This window comes from Myotis davidii, unplaced genomic scaffold (assembly GCF_000327345.1).
Source record: "Myotis davidii unplaced genomic scaffold, ASM32734v1 scaffold150, whole genome shotgun sequence".
Taxonomy (NCBI): domain Eukaryota; kingdom Metazoa; phylum Chordata; class Mammalia; order Chiroptera; family Vespertilionidae; genus Myotis; species Myotis davidii.
The window spans coordinates 921,903-947,447 of record NW_006283437.1 but is presented as its reverse complement, the minus strand read 5'-3'; the positions used below and the strand labels follow the sequence as shown (position 1 = coordinate 947,447).

The 25,545-nt window shown below is 53.9% G+C and overlaps 1 protein-coding gene across 1 annotated transcript in view; it reads left to right on the top strand.

Annotated features, from left to right (window-relative positions):
• The window catches only part of PRKCB (protein kinase C beta), a gene marked incomplete at its 5' end in the record, with an annotated part of 308,734 nt that overhangs the window by 243,790 nt on the left and 39,399 nt on the right, over positions 1 to 25,545 (top strand). Inside the window, one exon of the mRNA XM_015563848.1 lies at positions 14,723 to 14,896. Within this exon, the coding sequence (XP_015419334.1) occupies positions 14,723 to 14,896 (174 nt within the window). The remainder of the gene's footprint in view (positions 1 to 14,722; positions 14,897 to 25,545) is intronic.

Genomic DNA, 25,545 nt, shown 5'->3' with positions numbered 1-25,545 from the left:
AGTGTACTGTCTCAGACACCATGGAAGCTTCCTTTTCACTCATGCAGCAGTACCAGATGGGTGTTTCTGTCCTCGCCCACATCCTCCATGTAGTGGTTAAGGGATCCAGGTTCCTTCCATCTCATGTGGCTCCATCAATTCCTAAGGTCTTGTTCTGTCTACATTCAGGGGCAGAGGGGAAAGAGAGTATGGAGGAGGCTCAAGCTGCTTCCGAAAAGTCTTAGTTTGGAAATGGTACCCTTCGCTTCTGCCCACCCACTGTTAGAGAGAACTTAGTCGCATGGCCTTCCCTCATGCAAGGGAGGCCGGGAGAACAATTTTGGTGGAAAGCTAATCTCTCAGCTACACTCTCTGCTTTTCAGCTGCTGTTGGAGTTTTTCTTGGGGACACAAGAGACCTTCTGCTTTCCCCTTTAAAACTCCCAATCTATCACACCCACACGCACAAGACTTCAAGCTCCTCCTCCCAGTGACATGTCCTTGGTTCAAATCATGGGACGTTCCAGGTGTTAGTGCTGCTTTTCCTGAAGCACAGCATAAGCTGGGGGTAAACCAAATAGGAAGTTAGTGTATGAAAGGAAAAGAAAAAAGTGGAGAGCCTTTAGAAGTTGGGGCTCACATATTACATTGATCATTTCAAAAAGTCCCATCCAGGTCTGTTACCCTATATCAGTGGCTCTCAACCTTGGCTGCACATGAGAATCACCTGGGAATCTTTTCAAAATCCTGATTTCTGGGCCTCATCCTCCGGAAATTCTGTTTCTTTGTTATGGGGTGAGGTCACAACATTAGTCACAAAGAAACAGAATTTCCAGAGGATGAGGGCCAGAAATCAGGATTTTAAAAAGATTCCCAGGTGATTCTAATGTGCAGCCCAGGTTGAGAACCACTGCTCTATATGCATCTAAGCAGCACTAAAATCAGAACTTGAGAGGTGAAAACAAAACCCTAGCCTTCTCAGTTAGCGCTTGAGGGCCCGACTGTCACTAAGGAGGCCACGGGGGATGGGGATGCAGCTGGGGTCCCTCCCAGACCCAGCACGTGTGCTCTCCAAGGTGCTGATCCAACTCCTGCTAATAATTCACACGGGCAACAGAGATGAGTAGCGCCTTGGCCAAGTTTCCTAAATATTGTTATTCATGCACCTGTTTACTGTTTGCCGTATACATACCTCCTTTCTACTACCTTAAATATTTTCTTTAAGTTGATGTTTCTAACTTCCTTTTCCTTTTTTTAAACACTCACCCAAGAATATGTTTTTATTGAGTTTGGGGTGGGGGGGAGGGAGAGAGAGAGAGAGGCATTGATGTGAGAGAGAAACATTGATCCGTTGCCTCCTGTACATGCCCTGATCAGGGATTGAAGCCAAAACCTAGGTATGTGCCCTGACTGGGAATTGAACCCTCAACCCTTTCAGTGTATGGGACAATGCCCCAACCAACTGAGCCACTGGCCAGGGCTGACCTCCTTTTCTTGTTCTTAGCATTAATAGCAGTAATATTGGTGAAACCACAGGCTTGATCTGCCTGTTGTATATTTATTAGAGGCCTGGTGCACGAAATTTGTGCACTTGGGGGGGGGTCTCCCCTCAGTCCGGATTGCAAGAGGGCACAGGCCAGGCTGAGGGACCCCACTGGTGCATGATTGGGGCCGGGGAGGGACCACAGGAGGGCACCAGGGCATGTCCGGCCCATCTCAGTTCCAATCAGCCGGACCCCAGCAGCAAGCTAACCTACTGGTCAGAGCATCTGCCTCCTGGTGGTCAGTGCATGTCATAGTGAGCGGTTGAGTAGCCTTAGCATATCATTAGCATATTATGCTTTGATTGGTTGAATGGATGATCAGACGATTGGACACTTAGCATATTAAGCTTTTATTATATAGGATTTTAGTGTGTTTTAAGAGAATTTATTAAAAGAAAAGTGATTTTGCTCATGGTGCAGGTACCACGTTATATGGAAAACTGTCTTAAGATCTTACACTCACAATGACAATTTGGCAGCAGAGGGCAGGCGTGAGGGAAAGGAACTGGGGCTCAGGTTGGACCCCACACCCTGTTCCAGGGGGACGTCATCACTTTTCTAATAACTGCTCTCTGACAGGCATCATTAAGAAGTATTTGCTGAGCATCTACTATGTGCCAGGCACTCTTCTAGGGGCAAAGGACATGGCTGTGAACAAAAGAGACAAAATATCTGTCCTCACAGAACATATGCTATGGTGGTGTGGCGATGGCGATGGCGACGGCGAAGATGGTGACGGCACCCCTGGCGCTCTGAGCCCTCTCTGTGTGTCAGGCTCTGCTAAGTGCTCTAATGCACTGGCTCACACTTACGCTGTAGTGCAGGACTGTCATCCCCACTTCACAGATGAGAAAGGAGACGCAGAAAGTGGCAATAACTTGCTAACACCACACAGCTAGTTAGTGGCACTTAACTGACCAGGTTTGGTCTAGATAAGTGCGATCTTGGGTTCTTGATTGCAGACACTTAACTCTTGCATTTCTACTCTACACCGAGGTCCCTTCTCTGTGCCACAGACATACGTGGGGAGGTTAGCCACTCTCCCTCCTCGTTTTCTCACTCTCCCCTCTGTTTCCCTCCGCATGGAAAGCAGTATGGACGCCTTGGTGTTTCTCTGCGCCTCTGCCATCAGACTAGCTGCATGCCCGTATGCTGACGGACGCTCAGGTTTCTGCTCTTCCCGCATCCCTCTGGGCCTGTCCACCATCTGTGTGGGACGCGCACTGGAACTGCACCATCGGCAGTGGTTCCCGAGAGGGCCCAGGAGAATGGGCTTCACTCCCCTGGCTGCTGCCCTCTCGCCTTCTCTGAGGCGTCAGCTCATGGGATCCTCCAAGTCTTTTCTATTCAGCCCCCACCTCCATTTCTTCTAGCCCTCAACCCGATTCCCATTCCATGACCCCCATCCATCTCCCCAACTCTTACTGAGCTCCTACTAATTGCCAGGGACCATGCTATGGACTCATATGCATGACATCATGTTAATTCTCACCACAGCCCTGCCCGGCAGTTGCTGATATTGACCTGTTATATCTCTATGGAAATTGGGAGTCAGCCCAGCCGGCACGGCTCAGTGGTTGAGCGTCGACCTATGAACCAGGAGGTCACAGTTCAATTCCTGGTCAGGTCACATGCCCAGGTTGCAGGCTCAATCCCCAGTAGGGGGCGTGCAGGAGGCAGCCAATCGATGATTTTCTCTCATCATTGATATTTCTATCGCTCTCTTGCTCTCCCTTCTTCTCTGAAATCAATAAAAATATTTTTTTTAATTAAAAAAAGAAAGGAATTGTGAGTCGGAGAGGTTGTGTGACCTCCCCAAGGCCACACAGCTGGGAGGAGACAGGACCCGGATTTGAAACGAAGTTTTGGGATTCCAGTTGCCTCTTCCCATCACCACAGCGCTCTCTCCGCTTCGGGGCGCTCACCCCCCCCATCCCCCCGCCCTTCGAGCTTCCTTTGGGAGGAGCTTCAGAATCTTGCACAGTGACATGGGCACCTCCTCCCACTTGGGAACGTGGAACGTGTGTTGTTTCTGTTACATCCTAAAGCCTTTCTTCAGCCTAAAAGTTCGTTGGTTTCCTGTGATTTGAAAGAAATGAAGACCCTCCCATGAGCCCTTAAATAGGGCCGTGCCTTCCGCACGCTGCGCAGCGTGTCTCCTGAAGTTGGCCTTGGTGGCTGGCACCAGCTCCCCAACAGCACGTCCTCAGCAACCTCCACGCTCGTTTCCCGAAAGGCCCTGGTCACGCGTGTGAGCTTTGGGCGGGCACAGAGGGCATCCAGGGCTCCAGGCCCCGGTAGCAGCGTCTCCTGCTGGAACCAAGCAGCACTGAAGCAGGACAGGAAGAAATCGCCGGGGTAGATTACAGTCAGGGTGGTTCCTGACTGTAAGGCCTCTTCTCGAGTCTTGGCGCTCCTGCGGTGGGGTCGCCCTCCTTTCAGTCTCATCGGCGGGTGGATGCACGGCTCAGGTGCAGGCACTGGGTGCAGGCACGCACCGGGCGCGGTTATAACCCTGCAGACAAGCCTGTCCCTGTATCACCTGCTGCGCGCCTGCCTGCCCCACGGGAGCTCCTGGATCACAGGCTCCAGACAGCTGGCAGCCTTTGCTGCTGCCGCTTGACCCTCCCAGAGAACCAGTTCACATTTGCTGTCTGCTCTGGCTTCCCGCCTTCTCTTTGGCTCCATCCCAATTACAGCACCCTCCTCCCAGCCCCCAGCCTTTCACATGCGACTCTGATTGCTGTGCATTTTTGCCAACTCATCTCCCCAAATCCTGGGAGGTCCTCTCACTCTCCCAGTTCTTCAGGCCCTTCCCGTGCAGGGGCTGGCTCGGCTCTTCTGCCGCCTTCGCTCCTGAGCTCACAGTAAGTGACAGAGAAGAACGTACAAGGGTCCCTTTCCCCAACAAAGACAACCACAATAGAGAAAGGGAGGTGCCTGGCGGGCTTCCAGCCCCCTGTCCTGCAGGAAGCAGCCGCCGAGTGGGAGTGAGGACAGGGGATTCACTGGGAAGACGGGGCATGCTTCTGTGTGTCTCCCGGCGCCAAAGGCAGGGCAGGGCGTGCTGTGAGAAGGCGAGGGCTTCCGGAAGCCCCACTGCCATGGTCTGTCCTGGCCCCCGCCTGTCACCCTGCTTCTGGGCCCTGCCTCCCACCACCTCCCTCAGCGTCTGCTGCTCTGTTCTCAGCGTCTCACCCCCAGGCTGAGAACACCTATTCCTAGAGTTTAAGTCCCAGGAGAGAGAAGCTGTGGCTCAGGGATCCACGTGGTTCAATTGGCCAAGGGGGAGCGCACTTTGCAACCAGCCTGAGGAAGGCTGACCGAGGACTGGAAAGCGGGTGTGGAACGCTCAGCTTCCTGAGAAAAGGGGGAAAACACGGGAGTCGAAGTCTGCATGTTCTTTAACGTTGCCTGGCTCTTTGGGAAAAACAATCCGAAGTTAAACCTGGTCCTTTCACTGAAGGGCAGCTGGCACTGTTAACAGGGAACTGTCTCAGGGGGTCATTCATGGCCACTGGTCCCCTTCCTGAGCTGCAGGTCCCACCGCCCTCCATGCATCCACCGCACCTACATCCTCCTCAGCTGGTCCAGAGGCTCACAGCTCTGCTGCGATGCGTTCCTGGCCCCCAGCAGCATGGCCATCACCTAAAACAGCCTGTAGGTTACGGCGGCCCACCCTGTGCACTTATGTTGGACGTGCAGACATAGATGGTTAAGGTGCATAAACAGGCCCTCGCTTGTTGCAGCTCCCCTTACGCTGTCTGCTTCCCATCATGAACCGACCTCCCTGAAACCATTGCAGGATGGTGATGGGGTTTGAGCTCTGAGGATGTGTCTTATTGTTTCACATGCACTGTTCATCGAGTCTTCACAATGACCTGGGGCCAGAACGGGGGGCTGTAGTCTCCACTTTCCGTGAGGAGCTGGGAGAGCAGAGGGTGGAACTGGAGCCCTGCAGAGGGGGTGCGGCTCACACCCCACAGCCTGGCTCCTGCCCGAAAGCCAAGGCCGCACAGCTCACTGCACTCAGCCCGTGCCCGCACCCCCACTGCACCCGCAGGCGCAGGGCGCAAGGAGCCGTGGCGCACGGGGCAATGCCCAGGGCAGGGCAGATTGCGGCGACGGGCTTCCTGCGTGCAGCTCTTTGTTGAAATGAACGAGGGGCGGGCCGTACATGTTTCACTGCATTTTCTTTCCATGAAAGGCATCAGTTAGGTCTGTTTTCCCGGGGACCATTTAAGTTCACTTAAATGGTGAACTTAAATCTGTTTTCATTTTAACCATCTACTTTTGTGTAATCTAGCATATGATTCAAAGACAATTGACTAGACCAGTGGTCGGCAAACTGCGGCTTGCAAGCCACATGCGGCTCTTTGGCCCCTTGAGTGTGGCTCTTCCACAAAATACCGACTTACTGCGCATGGTACACGAAGTTTCAATCGCACTGTACATGCGCGCCCGCACGTGGTATTTTGTGGAAGAGCCACACTCAAGGGGCCAAAGAGCCGCATGTGGCTCGTGAGCCGCAGTTTGCCGACCACTGGACTAGACACACATGCCAGCGCATTGATTTGAGCTCACAAGGACCCTTCCGTACCTGGAATTGGTACCTCTCGGCCCTGTGCTGTCAGTTCCCTGGCACCAGTGGCTGGAGTGATGCAGCCAGAGTTTTAAACGGTCGTCCTTTTGCGTTTCCCAATCGACAGTGAAACGCTTCTCTTAAAGCCAACGGGACTTCCCAGTGAAGCACAAAGGCTCCTTCCAGGCTTAGCTCTCCTGCCCGCTCCTCCCTCCCAGTCGCTGTGAGTCATTTGGGGGGTGGGCGGGGGGTGCAGTGACATTTACTTCACAATAGCAAGTCCTGAGAGCAGGATGGAGGCCAAAGCACCTCCATGCTTCACACTTCCCTGGGCCTGCTCTGCCAGCGGCAAAACTTCAGCCTGATGACATCCAAGGTGACATGGCATCACTTAAAGGATTTAAAGCGTGTCACCTGTCAGCCTGGCTTCTGGCCTGAAAACTGTTTGTCTGTCGCACAGACCCATGCCCCCCCCATCAGCACCCGCACCGGAGCGGTGCATTCATGGCAACGATGGCCCTACCCTGACCTCGCTATCGCCCAGAGTCCACGTGCGCCTCGGTTGCCGCTGATGACGCACATCCTGTGCTTGGGCAGCTGTGTAAGACCTGGTCCCCCTGTGGTGTCAGCAGAGCCTCTCCAGTGCCCCCGTCCTCTGCGCTCTGCCTAGTCACTCCTCCACCCCTACCCCCTAGCAACCACCGAGCTTTTCACTGTCTCCATGGTTTTCCTTTCCCAGAATGTCAGGTAGTTGGAGGCAGGCAGTATGTAACCATGTAAAGAGTTTTTATTTTAAGTATAGAAAACCTTACATAATCAATCACGAAATGACCACGCGTGTGCTCTGAGCATCGCTGCAGCTGCTCTCAGCTTTGTCTAGTCAACTTGAAATCGCGTCCACGCAGCAGTTCAGCCCTGCCCAGATCCACGCTATTAACTCCCCGTTAGCATCTCTCCCCGCTCTCCCACTTCTCAATTTTTCCTGGAGTGCTTCTTCAATTAGCCAGTCTGCCCAGTGGCTGCTCCAACGCGCCATTAGAAGCCAGAAGTCGTTTCTAGGCTGCTCATTTGTTTGCTGCTAGAGGCAGGTGCATTCGACTCCCCAAACCCCACGACTTCCTGTTCGATTAGTGTGACATGTATGTGCGGGTAGACATGCTGAGGAAATCTGACCCGGAGTTGAATGGTAAGGTGCACTTCGGAGAATTGAAATTAGGGTCTTCAAGAGAACCCAGATAAAAATGACTACCGTGTGAGGTCCCTTCATGAAGGGGAGCGTTGCATGCTGGGAAAGCCGCGGAGGCGCAGGCCTCACCAGCTGTGACAAGCAGTGCACTGAGCTCTGTCTATGTGTCAAGCTCTCCACATGCCCTGTGAGCTAACGGGCTTGTGCCTGCATCTCACCCCACGTCCAGCTGCTACAAGATCCCTGCCCTCGTGCCAGGCCTCTGTTTCTCGGGTGGGTGGCGTAGGCCACCCCTCACCTCTGCTTGGTCTGAAGAAGGGCTCTGGCAAGTCTCCATGCCAGAAAGACGAGTCCGTGGGGCCTGGAAGCCACTCAGCCCCTCCCCATTTGGAATTTTAGAAGTTGACGGGTGGTTTGCTGATTCCACAGGGAAGTCCTGTCTGTGCCGGGCATGCAGCCCCGCGGAGCCCACTGGCCCCTCTGGGAGGCTCCTGCCCAGCCCGCCTCTGGGCAAACAGGATGGCCTTCCTCTCGCTCCGGGCTCTGCCTAAGGGCCTGCGGAGACAGATTGCCCAGGAACGTTGGTCTGTGCTCTGGCCCCCTGTCTGTCATTCCACAGAAGGAGTAGGAACGTCCCTCTTAATCCCCATAATTATGCTCGCACTGTAACAGTGGGGCTTGCTGTGTGCCGGGCACCTGCTGTGCCTGCATTATGTCACTTGCTCACACCGGGAGGAACAATTGTTATGCCCTGTAAGGACAAGGGCACTGAGACTCAGAGAGGTTGAGCAACTTGCCCAAGATCACACAGCAAGCACATGACAGAGTTAGGATGTGAACTCATGATTCCAGAGCAGAACTTGTTCCTACTACGATTTTATGATTCTGATTAGATATAAATTTCCAGCTGATCACTCTGTGAACGTCATAATCTCAGTCTTACTTCGAATAGCTTGTCAGGATACCTGCCAAGGGAGGGGGCCGAAGCTAACCTTCATTTTGTAACCACTGCACCCAAATTCTCTCAAGATCCACTCCGGAGGGTGGCCGTCCCTGGCTGCGCAGGCGGACGGTGTCGCCCAGTGCTCTCTCCCCTGGTTCAGCGCCATGCTGGGGGCCTCTTGCCAGCTCACCACCAGCCTCCAGGGGCCTGGCTGGCAGGAAGGCCCTGTACTCAGAGTTCTGATGGAAGGTGTGGAGTGCACAGGCCCCGCCGTCAGACCTCCTGGGATTCCGAGGTGCAGCTGGAGGAACATGGCTCAGGGGCGTGAGCAGCACGGCCTGTCTGGGAGGGATGGGGGTGGGGTGGGTTGGGGGCACTGCCCCTGCCAAGCGCAGCACTGAGCTCTCCAAAGTACCCCAGACAGGTCTTCCAAGGGACTGGGTGGCACCTAAGCAGGAACTGGGTCCAGAGCAGGGTCCCTCAAAGAGGTGGAACCCTGAAGTAGAGGGGGGACAGGCCTGGCAGTGGGTCAGCCCCCAGCCCTGCACCAGCCTTGCCCACAAGGCGCTCCCTAGTGTGAGAGGCTTGGGGGGGGGGGTGTCCCCTGAAGGCCCACAGCCGACACACCTGGCTTTAGCTTCTCTCTCCATGCCCATCTCAGCTCATGGCACCTCACGGATCCTCTTCTGCTAAGTTAGTGTCTCGGGGCCTGATGGTCCCCGACTGCCTGCCTGCCTGCCTGCCTGTCTGTCTCTCAGATGCACCGTCTGAGTTTATCAGTTAAGATCCTTCCCAGTCCCTGTGTTGGTAGTTTGCAGGCCCTCATGGCTAGGTGGTTGGGTCTCCTCCCCCTCCTCCTCCCTCTCCTCCTCCCCTTCCTCTTTCCCCTCCTCCCGCCCCCCCTCCTCTTCCTTCTCCTCCTCCTCCCCTGAGGTAGGCCCTCGACTGAGAACATCAGCCACGGCAACACCACAGATATTTCATGTAGACCTACATTCTAGGGAAAGCTTGTGTTTCTCCTAAGAAATTATTTCCTTATAGAAAACAGGAACTTCGTTCTGTTCATGTATCTCTGGTGCCTTCGGCTTCTAGAAAGCTGAGAGTACACACACATAAGATTTATAATATACAAGGGTAGGCAAAAGTAGGTTAATAATAAATAGTATAATAATAATACAACAATAAGCCTTCACATACAACTATAAACCTACTTTTGCCCACCCCTGTATATACAGTGGAGTTGCACACATGCATACACAAATAGATATACACACTATGTAATCAGCACAGCTATGTAATAATTTATTATATTTTTTGTTAATCCTCACCCAAGGATATTTTTTCCATTTTAGAGGGAATGGAAGGGAAGGGTGGAGGGGTGGGGGAAGAGAGAATGGGGAGGAGAGAAGCAGGAGAGAGAGAGAGAAACATCGATGTGTGAGAGACATGTTGATTGGTTGCCTCCCGAGCACCCTGAGACCAGGCCAGGGACCAAACTTGCAACCCAAGCAAATGCTTTGACTGGGAATCAAACCTGTGACTCTTCGGTGCAGGGGCCAGCACTCTAACCACTTAGCAACAACAGCCAAGGCTGTTATGTCATGCTTTTTAACCAGCTTTATCAAGGTATAATTTACACAGCGTAGAATCCTCGTTTGTGTATATAACCTTGAATGCTACCTCCAATTCCTGTGAAATGTGGGTTGAATATAGTCGCATGTGCTAAACTATGCTGAAGATCTTTAGTGACCAACATCTAGGGGCTTGTTTGTTTTTTAACTGCTTCCTCCACTCAAATATGCTTATTCATTCATTCAACACATATTCATTGAGTGCCTACTATGTGCTGGATGTTGGGGAGATAAGAGTGAACGATGCAAACAAAATAGCTACCCTCATGGAGGTTCGTTCCAGGAAGGAAATAAAATAGGTTAGTAGAGGGCCAGGTGTGGCAAGTACGGTGAAGAAGAACACAGCAGAGGGAGAGCATGGGGAGCGGCAGAGGGCTGCAGCTTCAGAAAAGGTGTCGGGGGGACCTCTTTCAGGAGGGCGCAGGGGGCGGACTGCAGGCATGTCATGTTGCGGGGGGGGCGTCCTGCCGGCAGGAGAGCGGGCTGAGGATGGGCAGGCAGAACTAGGCAGGGGTGCTGTGGACAGCAGGCCGGAGGTCCTGGCACCTCGCCCGGAACGAGAGTGGGTATTTTTGAATGTAGAGCTGACCACACGTGCTGATGTAAGAGAACTGAGGGCGGCTGTTGACATGGGGAAGTGCGCAGTGAGTCCGTGGTCCCTGCCTGTCCCTGCCTGGCCCCCTCAGTAAGCCAGTGGACACACAGCTCCCTCAGGGCACTCCTTCGCCTGCTGAGAACCGGAAATTGGTGCTGGTGAACGAGGCTGATGATGGCACTGCGGTGGGCAAACGGCCTCCCCCGACCGTGCTTGGGTCCCAAGGGCCGGTGCCTGTGCCCGACCTTGTGTGGACTCGGTGTCTTGGCAAGTGCAGGCAAGCTAAGACGAGCACACGCTGGATTAGGGTGGCCCAGGCCAGTGACTGGTGATTTTTAAGAGGCCATTTGGGCATGACACGGAGACCCAGGCAGGACCACCGTGTGGAGACAGACGGGCTGGAACGACGGAACCAGGCAAGGAGCACCCAGGTTGCTGGCCAACGTGGTGCTGGAGAGGCTGGGCAGGCTCTGCCTCTGAGCCTCTGGAAACAGCCCCGCACCCCCATCCCACACTTCTGGTCTCCAGACTGAGAGCAAATTCCTGTTGCTTCAGGCCACAGTTTCTGGTCTTTGCTGCGAAGCCACGGAAGCCAGTATAACCGCCGGCCATTAGCACTCCTCACTCCAGCGCCGCACACACCTTACCCCACCAAGTCCCCTCAGCACCACCCACAGCTGAGTGTCGTGGGCCTCCCTGCTGCACAGATGAGGAAATCAAGGCCCAGCAAGTCACATGACCTTCCAAGGTCCAGCGCTAGCACGTGGGAGAACTTGACAGGTACCAGGTCTTCTCGTCTGGAGTCCGTGCCAACCACTGGGAGCCTGGGCCGGGGCCAGGAGCCAGGATCCCTGGCTCACTCATCATCTGCTCTGCAGCCAGACGCCCTGCGCTCCCCCCTCCGTTCCCTGCGGTCGCTGGAGGCCTGCTGTCTTCACGTCTCCCCAGAAGATGCGTGGGTAGCAGGTGTGGCTTGGGTTTGATAAGAACGGCACTGTGCACATCCTTTCCTCTGGTTGGAATGCCACCGGCAGAGGAAGGACAGCGAACAAACAGCCCCCCTCCCCCCGCCCTGTTGCAATTGACTGAAGTGGAAGCTCCTGACCATTAATCCACGGCCCCTTCCACCTAAAGGAACGCATGCCGTCGGGGCCGGAGCGCCGGCTGCCTCCCGCTGTTCTCCCTGCTGATGCTCAGGGCCCAGGAGCGAGGGCAGGGCTTCTCAAGCCTCTTACTGCGAGGAACCAGGGCCATGTCCGTCCTGTCACGGGCACGCCACCGAGCTCAGCTCATCGCGACGAGCGCGTGGTGTGAGCGGGGAAAGGCAGTGACTCCCTCTGCGGCTGTGAATCAGTCCCCAGGGTCCCAGTCTGAGCAGGCGGGTGGGAGGGAAAAGGGGGCCCAGCAATAACCTGCAGGCGGCAGCCTCACAGCACAGAACTGGAACCTGGGCCGCGGGGAGTGAGAAGGGGTGTGGTTGAGCATGACTTAGGCCACAGGTGACACAGCAAGAGCCTTTCCTAGCAGACAAGTCACCTAACTCCCCTCTAAAGCAGGGGCAGGAGCGGTGCCCACGCTCCACATTCGCGGGGATTAATGGAGGTGGCGCACAGAGTGCGTAAGGCCTGGGGAGGTTATCTTCATGGCGCCAGGCTAGTCCCCTCCCCTCAGCTGTCTATCGCTGCATTAACAAGTCACCCAGAACTCAGAGGTTTAAACCAACAGCAATCATCTCTCATCTCTCGTAGCCCCTGGGGGTCAGGGAATTGGGGTGCTCGCTGATGGGTCTGGCTCGGGGGTCTGTCCTCTGTGGCCAGAGCTGGGACAGCTGGGGCTGACATATCTGGAAGAGCCACCTGGGCACCGGGCTCTGCATGGCCTCTCGCAGGGCCTTTCTGCGTGGCCTCATTCTGTGGCCTCACCAGCACAGTGACCTCAGGGCTCCAGAGGCAGGCGCCCAAGAGAAACAGACAGAAGCTGTTGCCTTGGAACCCACCTGGGGCCACGTGCACTGGTTGGGTGGGGACACATGTGTTGTTTTTATTGAGCAATATTCCTGTAGGATGGCAGCTTCTTTGAAAAAGTTGAAGGCGAATAAGAGGCATAAACTTCCAGTTATAAACTAGAGGCCTGGTGCACGACATTCATGCACTGGGGGGAGGAGGGGAAGGTTCCTCAGAGTGGGCCTAAGCCACAGTCAGACACCCTTAGTGCTACTGCAGAGGCCGGAGAGGCTCCTGCCACCGCTGCTGCTCTCCCCAGCCATCAGCCTGGCTTGTGGCTGAGCGGCCCGCCCCCTGTGGGAGCTCACTGACCACCAGGGGGCAGCTCCTGTGCTGAGCATCTGCCCCTTAGTGATCAGTGCGAGTCATAGAAACTGGTCCTTCTGCCGTTCGGTCGATTTGCATTTTACCCTTTTATTATATGGGATAATCACAGGACTCTAGAGAAAGCACAGGGAACAGCTAGTAGTCCCTAATAACTTTGTGTGCTGACCGATGGGCGCTAGACTTATGGGGGACCACTGGGTGGTACACCTGAAACTAAAGTGCTGTGGGCCAACTATACTTTAATACAAAGAGAAAAGGAAAGCTTGATTAGAATATTAAGAAAAAGGAAACGTCCCTTCTCCCGTGAATGACTGCCGAGACGCTGGTAGGAAGATAAGACAAGAGTGTTTTACTTCGGGATGCCGCCGCACCCCCCCGTGAGTGAGTCGGTTTTGATGGGACCTCAGAGTCCCTCACAGCAACCCGCTTGGCGCTTAGACTCCCAAGGAGAGGGGGCAATGGTTAGAGCGCAGGCCCCGGCCACACCAGAGCCTTCGGATGGGAGGAGGGCCGGAAGCTGTGCGGAGCTGGGCCCCGGGGATTCTGACACAGGCCAGAGGCACGGTCTCTTTGTAAAGAAAGGAACTTGAGCCAACTGGCGTGGCTCAGTGGTAGAGCATCGACCTATGAACCAGGAGGTCACTGTTTGATTTCCAGTCAGGCAGGGGCACCTGCCTGGGTTGTGGGTAAAATCCCCAGTGTGGGGCCCCCAGTGTGGGGCATGCGGGAGTCAGCCAATCAATGGTTCTTTCTCATCAATTATGTTTCTATCTCTTTTTCTCCCTTTCACACTTAAATCAATAAAAATGTAAACAAAAAAAGAAAGAAAGGAACTTGCCCTTGTGTTAAGGGGCTTCCTGAACTTTGTATTTTCATTAAGACTCTGAGCTACTCAAGCAATAACTTTGTCTTATAGGATCTCTAAGAAGCATAAACGCACTCAGACTAACTTAATTTAAATATAAGGATGGTTTTATTGGAGGGCTAGGGAGGTTTCTAATGGGACACAACCCAGCCTCCTGAGAGGCTGGGACCGGGAGCTGGGAAGCGAGGTCTTTGCTCATTCTCCACCTTCTCACACGTCTGTTTCGTTCTTCTTTGCTTGCGTGTGCGTGTGGTGAAATGAACTGCTGTCGGCAGCTCTGTGTTCGCTCAGGGCCCAGGACTGACTACTTGGAGTCTTCTAATTGCAAATTCTTAGGGAGAGAATCTGATTGGCTCAGCTTAGGTCAGCCATCTACCAATCAGCTATGGCCAGGTGGGTCCACTGCCCAATCAGAAGGTTCTTCCTTAGAGGCTTCTAGGGAATGGGACCTGCTGGTCACTGCTCCCTCTGGCACAGCCCGACCAGTGACAATGTTGATGTGTCATGAGCCACACCAGTGACTAACCTGCCTTGGCTGGGACCAGGCTCATGGACCGAGGCCCCAGGACAACAGGAGAGGCGCTGGAATACCACACCCACCGTCCTGTGATCAGGTCTGAAGTCTTTCTCCCGCTCTGGAGCACAAAGTCAGAGCATGCTGCTGCTAGTTCACTGCTGTACCCCCCGTGCTTACAGGCTCATAATGAATATTAAGTGAATAAGGGAACAAGAGCCCCATATTTAGTTTGATCAGGAATCCCCTCTTTCCACAAATATTTATCGAACATCTACTGTGTGCCAGGTACTATCCCAGCGTCTTGGTTACACCAGGGAACCAAACAGGCAAACAGACTTGCCCTCACGTGGCTGGGCGCTGACCCATATCCCGAAGGGACCGCTAGGTGCCGCTGCTCTGGAACCGTCTGTTGGTTGGGTTGAGCCACTGCAGGTGTGAGGTCTGTGGGTGTTTAGAGCCAGTGGGGGCCCGTGGACAAAGCCGGGAGATGTGACGGACGCGCTCCCCTGGCGCCCGGCCTCCACCCAGCCTGCCCTGCTGTGTCTCCCCAGGTCATGCTCTCCGAGCGGAAAGGCACGGACGAGCTCTACGCCGTGAAGATCCTGAAGAAGGACGTGGTGATCCAGGACGACGACGTGGAGTGCACCATGGTGGAGAAGCGGGTGCTGGCCCTGCCCGGGAAGCCGCCCTTCCTGACCCAGCTGCACTCCTGCTTCCAGACCATGGTAACTCGTGCGGGGCCTGGCGCTCCGCCTCCAGCGGTTCGGTGGGTTCAGGCCAAAGCTGTCCCAGGGGCACCTGGGTGCTGCCCGTGACGCCGGGGGAAGGTGGGCCCAGAGAGGCTGCTGAGAACTTCTCAGGCGGCCCTGAGACGCTCTCCCCGGAGGCAGGTGCTGCCTCAGCCAAGATGCAGGGACTCAGCCCATGGGCTTGGTGGGTTTTGTAACCTGTGCAGCCGGGCCTTTCACAGCGAGAGGCCACATGGGACAGAAGTGCAGGACTTTCGGCCTCACAATATGCCATGTAGCAGCAGGTGGGGATGCGGGCAGATGTCCAGCGTTGTGCTTAGGTGGCGGTGGGCAGCCCTCCGGGCCCTTTGCCTGGGGCTCCAGTACCTTCCCCCCGTGGCATGGACCTCCTTGGACGAGGGGTTGCCGGAGGACACAGCCCTCGGAGGACCCCTAGGTGTGAGCTCAGAGCTGTGGCTCCCCAGAGGGGACATTTGTGCTCTAGCTGCTGTAGACTGTGACTCCAACTCTGAGAGCAAGAGACATCCCTGCAAGACCGCTTCGCCTTGTCCCTGCTTAAACTAGACCTTGGCCTCCACACCTAAGGAGGGGAGGCCAGAGCCCCCGCTGCAATGATTAGTTTGAATCCTTTAATGAAAAAGCACCAGATTCCCTCATCTAGTGCCTGCTTCCCCAGGGTGCAGCTCACGTGGATAATGCTTGATTCGTTCCCGTTGTTTAACAGTTTCTATGGGTTGGTTCATTATTATGCTCCAAAGGTGACTCATGTTTGCTTTTGAAATAAAATTTTCGAGTTAGGGAGTCAGTGCAAAGAACAATACAGTGAGCAGCAATTCACTCATCTGGGGACCTGGCAAAGACGGGGCGTGAAGGCCTCAGGGAATGCACGTGTGGGCTGAAACCGGACTAGACTAGACCCTCAAGCCTCTAGTCCAGCGGTTCTCAACCTGTGGGTCGCGACCTCTTTGGGGGACAAACGACCCTTTCACAGGGGTCGCCTAAGACCATTGGAAAACACATATATAATTACAGATTGTTTTTGTGATTAATCACTATGCTTTAATGATGTTCAATTTGTAACAATGAAATTGGGGGTCACCACACCATGAGGAACTGTATTAAAGGGTCGCGGCATCAGGAAGGTTGAGAACCGCTGCTCTAGTCCCTTTTCCAGGCTTCTCTTTTTCCGTCAGTGGTCCCCAAGTTGCCTGGCGGCATCTGCGGGGGAAAGGGGCTCAGTCTGGTGAATAGACTGGACGGAGACCTTGTCTCAAGGTAGAGGCTGGGCCCGCGGAGCGGTTTTCAGTTTCAGCTGCGAGTGTTGAGACTGGGAGAAATCAGTCGTTTGTGATGGGTATTTGCTGAAGTTCAACGTCTTCATTTGTAATTGACTATTTTAAAAATGATACATTAACTTGGAAATTACTCCTGACTGTTGGGCGGCGTGTCAGTGTGCTTCCTGGGATGGGAGAGCAGGGCCCCGTGGCATAGAGGCTGCGCCCTGCCTGGGGCCCTCCCGGGAAGAGGTTTGGACCCAGAGAGAGGCCAGAGCGTGTGATGCAGCGGGTGCTCGTCTTGCATGGCCGGAGCCCACACTGGAGGCCTGGAGGCCGGGGCAGTGACCAGATCCCACCGGCGTGGAGGGAGCATGGGTCCTGCCCTCATCCCATCGCACAGGTGAGGGGGCTGAGGCCACACAGCTGGTGCTTCAGGGCCAGGATTGAACCCAGGCATCCAGGCTCCGAGGGGCTTTGCATTAACTATGCCTTTGAGTGTGAATCACAATGTCCACTCCCCTGACACCCTGGGGCGGGACACAGCACCGCCTGTGCCCGGCTGTGCGGGGCCTGTGCCCTCCGGAGCCCTGCCCCTCTCCCGCCTGCGCAGATGCTCCTGGTGCTCCATCCCTCAGAGAGGAACTGGCTTCCCGTCGGAGTGTACCATTCAAGCACTGGTTTCTTCCTGGGCTCCCCAAAGTATTGCGACAGAGGGACTGTCACCCCACGTTGCAAGGAAGGATTGATGACCTGGGGTGCTGGGTAGTTCTCCTTCAACACAGCACCGGGCACATGTCCACTGGACGGCCTGAGCTTTGCCAGTCCAGTGTGTTGAGCTGCCACCAGAATGGCCTTCATAGTGGTGACGACAAGGACAAGAGCAGAGCTGGCCCTGTGAGTGCCAGGCCGCGCCAGGCCCTGCTCAGCCCGCAGGGGTCCCCACGCTGCCCTCGGCACCTCTGGGCGGCTGCTCCTGCCCCGGGTAGGCAAGCACACTGGTGTGCAGAGGCACCCGGACTCCTGCCGTGCTCACGCAGCGTGGCCCTGGGGCGGGTTCCCAAGCCTCGCGGGCCCCCCTCAGGCACCGGCCTCCTGCCCCTGCCTCGCTCCGGATTCTCCCTCTGGTGTAGGAATTATTATCACTTTCCTGGTCACATCTAATTTTCACAAGGGGACTGTTCCCACCTGCACAGAGGACGCGGACCCTCGAGAGATGCGCCGGCTCCGGTCACCAGCGCTAAGCGGCAGTCCTCGTGCCCTGCAAGCGTCACTCCCACCGTGAGGAGACCTGCTTCTGCAGGAGGTGGCACTGCTGGAAAGATCGATCAGGGAGCAATTTAAAGTGCAAGGAGCATCTACACGAGCGAGCCGCATGGCGACTCCCTGCTGGGAAGGCCCGAGGAGGTCGCCTGCCTCCTGCTCACCCTCTGGAGCTGCACCTTCTCTGCACCCCAGCCTGGTGCCCCCGAAAGGCAGCCCGGCTGAAAGGCAGTGTCTCTGGAGCCGTGTCCCTAAGATCAGCCAGCGCTGCTGTGGACAGAGGGGTAATGCTGATGGATGCCGCCAGCGGTGTTACTGTTGGCGTAAACGGTCCAGGACGCCGCTGCGTCACTGTGAGGGGACAGCGGGAACTAGAGAGACAAGCCCTGTCCCCACAGAGAGGCCGTCAGCCACCGTGGCAGCAGCGCAGAGCAGCCGGGGCAGCGGGGTTGGGACGGGAGGTGCTGCTTTGGGTAGGAGGACAGGGAAGGCCTTCCTGCTGGAGATGGCGTTTAAGCAGCGACTCGGCGGGCGAGGGAGCGGGCGTGAGGGTGTCTGGGGCCAAGTGTCCTCCCGACAGCAGGACACTGCGGTGGTGCCCCCACAGGACGCCCGCTTGGTGCCAGAGGAGCAGCCAAGGCCACTGTGGCCGAGCGGATTGCCGGTGTGTGTTTTGTGGTCCAGAATTCCTTTATGAGTCATCTACCTTTAAAAAATGACAGATCTGGCGGAACGTTGCAAATGTGATGTTTGTCTTGCCAGAGATTTAGAATTTGAAGATAAAAGATCTTAATAGGATTTTTTTAAAGAACACACACCTTAAGGTGGTCAAGATAGATAAAAGAGAACAAAGACTCTACCAATATACAAAGCGCCTTTTGTCCTTCATAAAATGATGCAAATTTAATTCCTAAAACCTGTGTAGAAAAGCAGTTACATCAGATGTATTCTTAGACAATTGGATTTGAAACCTTTGACAAATGTGCACGACTCAACTTTAACAGAAAATGTAGGAGATACATTCTATTTCAGAGATGATTCTAAATGTGTGAAAATGGAATGTGCACATAGAAAGGGACCAGGGGGAAAAAGGGAGGAAGAAAGAAAGAAAGAAAGAAAGAAAGAGAGGGAGGGAGGGAGGGAGAGAGAGAGAGAGAGAGAGAGAGAGAGAGAGAGAGAGAGAGAGAGAGAGAGAGAGAGAGAGAGAGAGAGAGAGAGAGAGAGAAAGAAAGAAAGAGAGAAATAAACCAGGAAGAGACAGGCACAGACTAATCAAAACGTTGGTGTGAATTAGGGAGGGTCATGGGTGACCGTCTTTGCCTTGAAAAGTGTCTCAAAGCACCACACGGTGGAAGCGCGGACACCCAGACAGACGCAGGAGCCATCCGAGGGCTCGGATGCTTGGAGGTCGCTCACTGGATGAACCGGCCTCAGGTGGACGGGGCTCAGGGAGTTGTCCTCTAGCGTACACAGGGATAAGCGTGAGCACCGCCGTTGCAGAAACCCGGGCTGGGATGCCCTGCTCGCTCTGCTTGTGGGGTCACTGTCCTTAAAGGGGGCACGGGAAGCGGGAGTAAGAGAGGTGATGTGCCACGTGCAGGAGCAGCAGTGAGCGGAGGCCGCCCGCGTCCAGCTGGGCTGGGGCACCCTGCTGCGGCGACAGGAGGAGGGGATTGGGTTTTCCAGGGGCAGCTGTCAGCCGCCGCATTCACAAAATTTCCCAACTGCCAGTGGGCACAGGCAGTTAAGCCTCCTTAGCAAAACATCTATTTTAAATGTTTTCTTTTCGATGGAACATATGCACTTCTTTAAAAAAAAATAGAATTAGATTTTATGAGTCATTGAAGGATAGAAGTTACTTCCCGAATTTGCTGTCTTGGTCCAATAAGAACTCAGATGCAAGGCATGCTGGGAGGGACATCAACCCGCATGCAGTAGCAGACAGGGAGGGGGCTGAAGATGATTGACTTGTCGGGTGGGCCCCTATGACAGTCTGCTGAGCACCAGGAGTGTGCAGAAGTCCTGGCGCCTCAGGTGGGCGCTGGGCTGGCAGCAGCCTCCACGGAGGTGGTCGGGCACAGGGCGCTGCAGGAGGCAGCTCGGGCAGCAGTCTCAGCCAGGAGGGTGGGTTGCAAGAAACAGAGCACCCCTCCTCCACACTTTCTTTTTTAAAATATAATTTTATTGACTTCAGAGAGGAAGGGAGAGGGAGAGAGAGATAGAAACATCAATGATGAGAGAGAATCATTGATCAGCTGCCTCCTGCCTGTCCCACACTGGGGATCTAGCCTGCAACCCTAGCAAGTGCCATGACCGGGAATCGAACTGGAACTTCCTGGTTCATAGATCAATGCCCAACCACTGAGCCATGCTGGCCGGGCCTCCTTGTCTGTGTTTCTCCCTGGTCATGGCAACATGGCTTTCCTAGCCCCTTGCAGTTGCCTACCTACCCAACTCCCTGGGCTCCAGCTCATACTCGGAGGACAGGGAATCTGCTGGGTGTGTGCAGGTCAGATGTTTTATTCCTGGCATGATCAGCTGTAATTGGCTACCACTAACTTGGTAGGAACCTTTAAAAAGGGGTTGAATCCACAGGGCAGGAATGTTGGCTCTCATATCAGATGGGAGACGTCATCTTGAGTCCAAAGACACTGAGTTGGAGCTGGACACAGCCCGCTGTAGCAGTGCCACTGGGCCCTCGGCGAGGGATGGAGGGAAAGAAGCTGGCAGAGTTTCGTGGGTTCAGGGCTTTAGGCAGCCAAAGCCACTCGGGAATCTTGGGTGCAAGAGAGGACCCAGAAATGCAACAAGGCATGTAAGTCTGGGTTGAGTAGGAAGAGACACAGCCTGGTTCTCTCTGCCTTCTTGTTGGTGGCCTTTGCATCTTCCTTCAGTAATCAAAGGCCCATAGAATTCTAACGAAGACAGAGGGCACCAGCCCCTGAGAACTTTGCTCTCTACGTGGAGGGCAAGGCTTTGAGAGCTGGGAAGTTAGAGGAGCCTCAGTTACTTGATTCTGATAGTGTCGCGAGGCCATAGAATACAGAGGAAAGAGCAGCTGGGTGACCCACGGCTTCGAGGTCTTTGAGTCTGCGTGGACGTGACGTGTGACTCACCTGATGTGTCTTGGCAACACCCAATGAAGGGGGTGCCGCCATCACCCCTCAGGGAGGCAGAGAAGTTTAAATATTTGCAAGTTCTCAGAGTGGGGAAGCTGTGTATCTGGGACTTGAACCCAGGACCAGCTCATGTGAACCACAGCACTGCACAGCTTTTCCAGGGAAACAGGTGGATCTGAGCAGTGAGGCACAGCGGACACTCAGGATTAATTCCCTCACCAGCAGGGAAAACCATTGAAGATCATTCAGTAGGGAAACACTTCCTACAACCTCCTTAGAGCCTGGTGCATGCCCACGTGGTTGCTTTTCTCTGTCCGTAGTATCTTATTAACGGTGGCCGGTGTCCCCTGGCAGTTCCATGGGCATGATGTCACATCCCTCTTCCCCTTGTCTTGGGGGGTGGGGGTGAGGGGCGGGGAGAGGATGATCCTCTCTCTGCCCTGTCCTGGGCCCCAGGTGAACACGCCACCCAGTCATGTTTTAAATCAGACCATCCTCATCTTCACGCTCCAGATTTGGGAAATTCTATCCAACCCTTTGCGTGATGCAGGGGCGGACACACGTCTGATGTTATTTAATTATTGATTAAATGTGAGGGATAAAGGAGAAAGGAGACTGAAAATGAACCAGAGTCACTGCATGCTTCGGAGACGAAGGCCATGTGTAATGAAGAGTAACAGCAACACCGGGCACCCAGAGAGACGCGCCCTGAGCGTTAGCAGACGGGCTGGTTTGCGGAGAAGACAGGGAGCTTGCCTTTCAGCGGTAGATTGCGGTTGACAGGGAAACACCCACGTGGAAACGTCCTGCAGCCAGCTGGAGCGGCCGGAGCGCGGGAGGAAGGGGGAGGAAAGACGAGTAAGTCAGGATTCATCAGCCCGAGAGACGAGTGTTGAAGTTTTGAACTGTGGCAAGCCCTCTTTGGAAAATCGAGCAAGTAGGAGAGAGCCAGGCTGGCCTTGACTCATACTCAATAGATACCTTTGATTTTCATGTGGTACAACAAGTAGGTCCAAATCAAAACCACTGCCTGTGGCTGCCTGAGAGATTCACATTTCAGGTCACTGACGAGGGAATGATTATGTGAGGTTCAGAGGTGGGGTGGGGTGGGGGGGCAGTTTCATGGGCCGAAGCCCCCAGAGCTCCCTCTTTGTGCCTCTCATGTGATCTCTTATCACAGTTTATTCTAGATGATGGCTTGAGTTTGTTGTCTATTTGTTTTAACTGAAATTCTGTGGGCAAAGTCTGTATCTTATTCATCACTTTTTTCTTTTGATACCTAATGCATGACTTGCAAAAACAAATGTTCAATACAAGGTCTGAAATTCACGTCTCACCCTGGCCAGTGGCTCAGTTGATTGCAGTGTCATCCTGTGCACCAAAGGATCTCAGGTTCAATTCCTGGTCAGGGCACATAACTAGGTTGCAGGTTCAATCCCTGGTCAGGGTGAGTATGGGAGGCAACCAGTCAATGGTTCTCACATTGAGCTCTCTCTCTCTCTCTCTCTCTCTCTCTCTCTAAATCAATAAAACATAACCTCAGCTGAGGATAAAACAAAACAAAACACTTCTATGTTCCATACCGGGAATCAAACTGGAACTTCCTGGTTCATAGATCAATGCCCAACCACTGAGCCATGCTGGCTGGGCCTCCTTGTCTGTGTTTCTCCCTGGTCATGGCAACATGGCTTTCCTAGCCCCTTGCAGTTGCCTACCTACCCAACTCCCTGGGCTCCAGTTGTGCCTCTCATGTGATCTCTTATCACAGTTTATTCTAGATTTGAGCATAGCATTGCGAGGCTCCAGACGTGTGTTTATTTTTTACAGAAACAACAAATTTCCATTTATGGCTTTGATATGAGGTTTGAAAACTTTAAAATAATTGTGTTTAAGTTTTTAAAAGCAAGTTAATAAAAATATATTTAAAAGTAAGTAAGTTCTTGTGGCTGAGGCAACACGGTGAAGACGTAGAAGGGCGTGTTGGAGCATGTGGGCTGTGGGGGGTGCCTGCCCCCTCGTCCTCACCTGGCCTCGCCCTCTGTCTCCTCGCCTCCTTTGCAGCTCTGTGCATCCTCCTCTACCTCAGCAACAAGAACCATAAAACCAGGGCCTTCCAGTGCTTGTTCTATTTCCACATACACATTAAAACAACATGAAATGATCAAGGGAACATGTTCATCCATAGCCCAACCAAAGTTATTGCTCACTCCGTCTGGGGAAAGGTTGCCATGGGGACATGTGTCTGGTCTTTCCCCGGGCCTGGGGAATCCCTCACAGGGGCCCCAGATTATTCCCAGCAGCACCCCTGGCAGTGGAAGAGCACCTGGCATAATGTGGGCATCATTGTTCAGAAAGTGAAAGGACAGCGAGATGCCCGTGTAATGTTTAATAGCTGGAGCCCTGGTGTGCCAAGCTGGGCTCAGTGAAGTCCAGAGCTGGTGGGTCTCGGGGCTTCCCCGCATCCACGTCGTGGGAGAAGAGGCCCCCAGAGCGTGGCACTCCCCGCGGCGGAGCCCGAGGCGGGGACTGTGGCTGATGCGCGCAGGGCAAGCGGAGGCCTTCCAAGCAAAAGCAGTGAAATCTCTCCCTCGCTTCTTCTCTGTGGCCGATGCCATCTGCTAGTTTTAAAAATAAGTTTTAAAAGCAAGTGTTTTGGTTCTTTCAACATGCAGCAAAGACAGATGCTATTTTAAAGCTTATTTTCTATCAAACCTCCCCCCCCGTCCCCCCCCTAAAAGAACCAGATTGGGTGTCAGCAGTTCTAGCTGACGGTGTCCACTCCACCACTAACTTGCATGTGACCTTTTTGCACATCTCATGTGCCTTGGGCGCTCCCTCCCTCCTGGCCCTCACTGGAGGGTAAAGGAGTATTGCTCTGAGGAAGTCCTTGAGCGTTTCAAAAGTAATCGATTATCCTGGGTGCCTCCCCTATGGCCTGCCAGACCCTCTCCCCCTGGACCGGACCCCTCAGAGGGGAGGACGTACCACCAAGCACATGATGTCTAGCTCAGAGCCTAACACAGGAGGCACCTACTAAGAGGTTGCAAGTATAGACTCTGGAACCGATCTGCCTGGGTTCGAATCCTGAATCTGCAGCTTCACTGCTATGTGAACTTTGGTGGGTTATTTACTTGTTCTGAGCTTCAACATTCATGTCTTTAAAAGGTGGGGAATGGGCCCTGGCTGGGTGGCTCAGTTGGTTGGAGTGTGGTCCTGTACACCCGAAAGTTGTGGGTTTGATTCCTGGTCAGGGCACATACCTAGGTTGTGGGTTCAATCCCCAGCTGAGGCACGTACAGGAGGCAATCGATCGATGTTTCTCTTTCACATCAATGTTTCTCTCTCTCTCCCTTCTTTTCTCTCTAAAATCAATAAAAAAATATATTCTTGGATGAGGATTACAAAAAGGGGGTGGGGGAGTGGGAAAACAGTAATACTGGTCATGTTCAGTTGTTTAGAAAGATAAGTGAGACCAAACATACAGAGCACTTAGCTCAGTCACGTATAAGTGCTCACACGAAGATAGCTTTATTTTGTGATTTCTGTCATTCTAATTATTAGGCACTCGGTACACATTCAACAAACGCACATGTGGCTGTTACGATGGAGTTCTGTGCACTCGAAGGAGCTTTTTTAAATGGTGGGTGGAAGATTTGTTGCATGGCCAATGTCATGTGGACACTCTCCATGTCACCTTAGTGCTCTATGGGGCAGGTGAGCAACGTCCACCTACAGGTGAAGAGACAGCTGGAGACTCGAGAAGTGTCACACAGCTAGAAGTAGTGGAAAGGGACTTCAGATCCTGTGTTGATTTCAGAACTGGAAACTGCCCTGCCCTTGAGTGCTCCACGCCGCCTGCGCCTGGTCTTGTAGTTCTGTCTGCACAGTAACTTTGCAACTTTTGATTGCAAACCTTTTACATTGTGACCCAGCCACACTGACATATGAATATAATATAAAAGTGCATCTCACAAAATAATACCTAGTTCTCTATAGAGCAGCGGATCTCAACCTGTGGGTCGCAACCCCTTTGGCGGTCGAACGACCCTTTCACAGGGGTCGCCTAAGACCATCCTGCATATCAGATATTTACATTACGATTCATAACAGTAGCAACATTACAGTTATGAAGTGGCAATGAAAATAATTTTATGGTTGGGTCACAACATGAGGAACTGTATTTAAATGGCCCGAAGGTTGAGAACCACTGCTATAGAGCATGCTGGTCATTTCCACCCCTTTCTTTCACTTTTTATTAAGTTGATAATCTATCCTATATAATAAAAGGCTAATGTGCAAATTGACCAAATGGTGGAATGACCAGTTGCTATGACATGCACTGACCACCAGGGGGCAGACATTCAATGCAGGAGCTGCCTCCTGGTGGTCAATGCACTCCCACAGGGGGAGCGCCGCTCAGCCAGAAGCTGGGCTCACAGCTGGTGAGCACAGTGGAGGTGGCGGGAGCCTCTCCTGCCTCCGCAGCAGTTGGACATCCCCTGAGGGCTCCTGGACTGTGAGAGGGCACAGGCCAGGCTGAGGGACCCCCCCTCCCCTAAGTGCACAGATTTCATGCACTGCACCTCTAGTCTGCTTATATAAAAACTCTTGGTGTAACATCACGTCCAGAAGCTCAATCAACTGGAAGGAAGTCAGTCCTGCAGGGGTCATCTTGGAAACGGCTGTGCCCTCCCCCAGCTGTTTCCCGGAGGGCGAGGTTTCAGGCAGGAACCCGCCGTGGGAGCAGAGCGTGGAAGTACTGAGTCTGGCCTTCAAACCAGGCCCTGACAGTAGGGAGGAGGCAGCCCCATTCCTCACAGAATCTGCTGTTGGATAGCTGGATGTCAGTGGCCTGCCAGCCAGGAACCCCATTCACCTGCACCCCGGACCCTGACAGGAGGGACAAGGGAGCCCCATTCCTCATGGAATCGACAGGTGGCCAGCTTGCTGTCATGGGCCTGCCAGCTAG